Source organism: Phyllostomus hastatus, unplaced genomic scaffold (assembly GCF_019186645.2).
Source record: "Phyllostomus hastatus isolate PE091 unplaced genomic scaffold, TTU_PhHast_1.1 phas_scaffold_585, whole genome shotgun sequence".
Taxonomy (NCBI): Eukaryota; Metazoa; Chordata; class Mammalia; order Chiroptera; family Phyllostomidae; genus Phyllostomus; species Phyllostomus hastatus.
In genome coordinates this window covers 20,755,535-20,761,629 of record NW_025334037.1, presented here as the reverse complement: position 1 = coordinate 20,761,629, position 6,095 = coordinate 20,755,535, and the positions used below count along the sequence as shown (strand labels likewise).

General features: G+C 53.7%; 1 protein-coding gene across 1 annotated transcript; it reads right to left on the bottom strand.

Moving 5' to 3' along the window:
* Positions 1 to 616: 616 nt before the first annotated feature.
* On the bottom strand, positions 617 to 2,903 carry FJX1 (four-jointed box kinase 1). Its single transcript, XM_045825780.1, has 2 exons — positions 1,234 to 2,903; positions 617 to 1,014 (listed from the first exon to the last, which is right to left on the bottom strand). The coding sequence occupies exon 1, from the start codon at positions 2,756 to 2,758 to the stop codon at positions 1,445 to 1,447; it is 1,314 nt and encodes a 437-aa protein (XP_045681736.1). The 5' UTR covers positions 2,759 to 2,903; the 3' UTR covers positions 617 to 1,014; positions 1,234 to 1,444.
* Between the last annotated feature and the right edge of the window lie 3,192 nt (positions 2,904 to 6,095).

Below are 6,095 nucleotides of genomic sequence, written 5' to 3'. Positions count from 1 at the left end.
TGCCAGGAAAGCAAAGAATTAATGAATGACTTTCTCTACTGGTTTGCAATGAGTTCAGCTTATTACTTATTATTTGTACTCATTGCGATGCATGGTAATTACAATGCTGAAAATAATGTGCAACATGTGACCACTGTAGTTAAGTTTAAAAAGGGGGCATTTGTCATTTTGGTTTGCACATCTGGTTCTATCATAGCTGCCACATGATTAATATAGGAATGTATCACAGTGAAATCCCTTTATATCAAAGTTTTATTTTCCAGGAAATAGAATACTTTCCTTCCCTCTCTCTACCTTCTCCCACATTCTAGGCTGAACTCTGAAATTTGCAGCACGAAGGTTCATTGCTGAGAACAGGGAATCTGTTCTCGTCTTTGTTCGCTTCTGTTAAGTTCCATAGTTACAAATGGGGTACATATGCATCCTTTGTTTCAAAAGCACACCCATGAGGGGGAAGCCCCAAAGCTCATTCTAAAACCAGGCAGGGCATCAGATACCTCAAACAGTTAAAACCACAGGAACTGAATTGTAAATTTTAAACTCCCTTTTATTGAAATATAAGTTTGTTTAGTATATTTACACCACACTTTATGCACATATATACATACTAGGCAAATTTCATCAAATAAAAAAAGTTTTTATTACAAAATTAAAATAAAAACAAAGTAAAGTGCATGAAACTGATTTTTTTTTCTTCTGCTGAACATCATCATTGTCAAAATTTTGGTCGACTGGGGGAGGGGAGAGAAATTCATTATGTGACTCAGTGCACACAGCCAGTCAGTCCCTCATTTGCAGCCTTCAGGCCAAAAAGACAGGCGGTAAAGAACAAGTCAAATACACAGTCAGGGACTGCGGGGCTCCCCGGGTTCTGGAGGTCCTGACGTCTTTGTCCTATCCGGATCCGTTCCCCAGCTCCGTACGGTGATCTCACCACCACCAGCTGGAACAAAGGGAGAAGACAGGAAGGGGGCTCCACCAGCCAGTGTCACGGCCGTCTCCGGGCCGCCAGAGCTGCGTTTGGGAGGAAACTGCAGAATTAGCTCAAAGGCTCAGACAGAAGTTTTCCTTTTTGGGAAAGGGGGAGGAGGGCAAGGAATGGGATGCATCTCCCACAGAGACGGCCACCGGGGGGCCAAACTCGGCAGCCAGTTTCTTCTGATCCAAACTCCCTGCTGGCGCAGAAAAATAATCTTTTAATAGACTGGGTGGAAGGGATGTTATACTCCTCACCTCGGTGAGTTCTCCCAGAACTTGGAAAGGAAACAGCATGAAACTGAAAGAAAGGGGCAGGTGGGTGAAACGGAAGTTTTTAGCCGCCTTCTCCCTCAGGCCACTGGCTGGGCGTTGGCCGGCTGGTCCTAGGCGGTGGTAGAGGCGACAGCCCTTTCACCATCACCCACTCCTCAGCCAGGGATCTTTCTCTCTCTTCCTCAGGATAATGCTAAGTCCCAGGTCGGCGGCCGTACTTGGCCTTACAGTGCAAAATGTGCTTGGCGAGGAAGTCGAGGCGGCGCTGCAGTAGCTGAGCGTGGGGGTCGGCGAGCTCCGCCAGCTCCGGGAAGCGAGGCTCGTGGTGCTGATAGAGGCGCAGCAGCCGGGCGGCCGCGTCCTGGCCGCGGTGCAGCTCCAGGACGCGTCGCGCCGTCCGCTCTCGGAACACGCACACCGACTGCAGCAGTGGCTCATTATATTTGTCCCACATGCCCGCTACCCGGTAGCCGTGCACCAAGCCCGCCTCGTTGTCCAGAAAGACCAGCGCCCCGCCGGGGCCGCGGTGCAGGTTGCTAGTGGCGCGCTGCATGACGCGCGGGTCCCACTGCAGGCTGAAGAGGTTGCTGACCAGCCGGTCGAAGTTGGCCGTCAGGTAATCGAACAGGATCAAGTCGGTCCATTGCACCAGGTCCACCAGCTCCGCCTGGCTGCGGTTAGCTAGCTCGTCCCCGGCGGCGCGCAGGGGCCGCAGATGGCCGTCCTCCGAGCGCCAGGGAGCAGGTACCACCACGTCAGTGAGGTTGGGCAGCCAGCTCGTCAGGCTTACCACGCTGCCCTCCGTCCAGTGCGCCGCACGAAGCTCCTCCTGCACCTGCGCCCACTGCGCGCCCCGAGCCTCCACCCGGGCCAGTGCCAGCGGGGGCACGTGGCGTTGGAGGCCCAGCAGACGCGCCAGGTAGTAGGACAGGGCCTCGCCCTGTATCTGCTCGGGGTTGATGCCGTAGCGCACGCAGGCACGGGTGCCGTCGGGGAAGAGCGCCAGCCGGTTGGAGCTGCGTCCGCATCCCCCGCGCTCCAGGGCCACCACCCGGGCTCCGCGCACCGTCTCCAGCCACGCCGCCGCTTGGGCCTCCGAAAAGCCCCGGGGCACCTGCTCTTCCAGGCCGGGGCTCCAGAAGATGCCGCCGTGCACCACAGGGCGCTCCTCCAGCCGCGGCCGCCTGGCTGGCACGTGCCGCCTGCGCTTGTCCCGGGGCTGCCGGGGCAGACCGTCCACGCCGGCCGCCAAGGTGAGCAGAGACCGGAAAGTTTTCAAGGAGCCGCCGCGGGCGTCCCGCGCCAGGAGCGGGGGCTGGGGAAAGCGAGGCGCGGATTTTGGGCCGCTGCTCCCGGGCGGGTGCGGCAGGATTCCGTCTTCGGGCGGCCCGGGGATGAGCAGCTCAGTCCGCGGCGGCAGGAGCCCGCCCCACAGCGCCAGCAGCGAGCCCAGCACCAGCAGCCAGAGACCAGCGGTGGTGGCGGCGCTCCGCATCCTCCTGCCCATGCTCCCCCGGCTGTGCTGGTGCTGCCGCCTCTTCAAGCCGAGCCCGGGTGCCCGGGTCCCGGCGGCGAGGAGGGACCGGCAGCTTGCTGGCTCCGGGGCTCCGGACGTCTCAGCCCCATCGCGGCTGTGAGGCGGTGCTGGGCTCTGCCCGGCGCTGGGAACTCGCTCCGCCGCCGCTTCCCAGCTGCTTTTGTATTTCGCTGTGAGACCCTCCGGCGGGCTCGATTCACAGGCGTCCGGACCACGTGGGAGCGAGGGGGATCCCCCCCTCCCCTCCTCCGCTGCGTTCCCCGCCCCCCACTCCTCCGCCCCCTTCTCCTCCTCTTCCCCTTAAAGCGGCGATGGCTTCTTCCAAGCTGAAGACCCGGCCCCACACTGGGTCGGGGACTTAGGGGCCGGGAGGAAGTCCGGCGGGCGGCGCCCACGCAGGGGCGTCGGAGGGGGCAGTACTGAGCTGGGGTCGGCCGGTTGGGAGAGTCGCGCCCCGGATGCTCGCGGGGGTTGGAGCGGTCGCGGGGGTCTCTCGGCCTGGGCTGCGTCTGGCCTCCTCTACACTTCAGACCAACCCTCACGGTGCTCTGGGTGCTGCCGGGCGAGGATTAGGGCGGGTCCCTTGGCCTTCTTCGTTTCAGGCGGTGTGATTCACTCTGCCTTATGTAAACCTCTGGGAATTTCGCCGAGCCACCGAGGAATGGACTCCAAAGGGGAGAAGAATCAGTTTGGAACCGACACCCACTTTCCCGGAGCATGCTCGCCACCACTGGTCCCTGCGGCTTTCCCAAGGCACTGGCAGGGACTTAAACCTCGCTGTGCAAGTAGAGCACCTAGGTCAGCGCCAATTCATTCGTACACCGGTTCAACAAAGCTTCTGTCCTCGGTTCTGGTCTCAGTAAAATCCACAGATCCAGCGTCCTGGACTCCTGGAGCTCACCTTGTACGGGGATGTTCAAGTTGCTATGAGAGGCTTATAACCCAGGATCTGACCTAGTGTGGGGTGGAGGGCTGGGTGTTTGTGGGGGAAGGGGTGTCAGGGAGGATTTCTCTAAAGAAATGATACTATTCTATGAGGAAACAGGCACAGAACAGGGATGATGTTTGCTGAAGATCCCACAATTAGCAAGAGGAGAAACTCAAGTTCAAACTCGGGTGTTCTGGCAACATGCCACTTGATTTTCCCTCCATGTTTTTATCAAGTTGTTCGTTTTTCTCTCTCTCTTTTACTAACTGTGATTTAGTCAATCACTTTATTACCGAAATGTGATTTTCAACTCAACAAGTAAAGAAAATCTCTATATTGCATTTGACTTAATGGTGTAATGATTTAAGGGAAAAAAAATAAATAATTGGGGGAGGGGTGGAGGAGCAAAAACTAAGAAAACAAACAAATAAATAACAAAACAACAAACCGCGTTGTCTTGCAGGCACCTTTGGTGCAATACCAGGAAAGCTCTTGGGTAAGCAGGGGTGCCCCTCCTTCCCTCTCTGTACCAGAGTGTGTTCCAGACCCAAACCCCAATTCCCAGGTAAGACACATGATTGCTGGTGGTGGTGGGATCCACTTCCTGAGAGCAGGAGTTTTAAATGTCTCCTTACATGTGTTTCCTTCTCTCCTTTTATCTCCCATCAGCTGCACATCGGGGTTTCAACTGTGTTGGGTCACCAGCTGGCACTGAGTATATTTTATTCACCAAAGAATGAATGTTCTGGAGTTGTAGGGCAGACACCCTAATGTCTGTGCCTGAGCCGAGGCATCAGACCACACAGAGGGCCTCCCGGCGCCCACTCAGTATACCCTGAGTGTTTCCATATTGATCTTTGGTGCATCTGTTCTGCATCACACAGTGGCTATATCATTGCCTTTTTATAGATCTTATCTGATGATGAGATTACTATTGCTCCCATATGGACACATCAAAACATGTTCATTCATTGAGGGGTGCTGTCTTCCTGCTCTGTGCAAGCTCCCTACCCTAACATTCCCTGGAGGGCAGGGACTGTGTCCTATCACCTTACTAATTCTCTTAACAGCTACCATGGTATATCATACTAAAGAGGGGCTCAATAAATTCCATTTCATTTTTTGTCTTTTTGTTGTGACTTCCGCTGAGAATTTTTTTTCCCCCTTTCTTTCCCCAAATGCATTACTTTCAACTTGGGTAAACTGTAAGCAAGATCTCCACCTTGTGGGCATAAGTAGAATATCACCAAATTAGAGAAAACGGAGTACAATTTTAATGGAACAATGAATGGTTTAAGTTCAATTCTGAGAATATTACGTGGCTACCATGGCCCACACCGTGTCCTAGATTCTATGGGGAAATCCCAAGTAGTTGGGGTCTCTGTCTTTTTAGCTGTTAACGACAACTACACATAACGGCAGGGATGGTCCACTGTGAGCTCCAGGAGGAGTCTGTCACTGCTTTGTGGTTGCCTGACCTAATGCGTGGCCCTTAGTGGTGTTCATTAGCAATTTTCTGAATAAATCATTGGAATGTGAATGATATGACGCTCTGCAAGTAGCATATATGAAATCTTTTTTTAAAACGCCTTACTACAAAAGGATACAAAATAAGAATGAAAAGGAACAAATATCAGTGAGGCTTCTGCTTAATGTAGGAGCAAGCACATGAGTTTTCGTCTGGGAAGGATGGCCTCGGATCCAGATACCCCGGCTCGCGGAACCTGCCAGTCACATGAAGGTACCTGTGAAGAACCTGCGCCTTACAGAAGTCGGCTGAGATCTTCCACCTGAGAAGACCGACTGACTCGATCGTAGAACCTCTGGCAGGACTGAATGCACGGAGTATCAGACCAGGAGGCACTGACAGAGACTTGAACAAGTTCATTGACGTGCAGCATTACAGAAAACCAAGGGAATAAATCAAAAGCAAAAACCAAAAGAGAAACCCAACATGGAATGCTGTTTTAAAGTGGTGTTTGGTTATTTTAGACTGTGTTTTAACACACTCCTCTTTTTACCTGTTGGAGGAACACACTCCTGCTCCCCTTTACTCCTTGGTCTGAGGACACCCCACCACACACCCGTGGTCAGGCCACTGTGGCTTCCGGGGTAGCACAGCTCATCACGGTGTGTGACCTTGGTCCCATCTGCCCCTCTGTCAGTTGCTTGGGGATGAGGCAAGGTGCTGCTCATCTGTCACTACATCGGTGCTGATTTTCACCTTGAAAACTTTCTTAATATAATTCCTCAGAGCTTCTCCCTGAGCCTCGACTTCCAATTGCCTCAGAGTTTTTCACGGTCTTGTTTGAAGAATGATCTGGTTCATATAACACTGCCTCCCGAGGAAGAGAGAGGAGGTGGAGTTGAGGGCTGGGA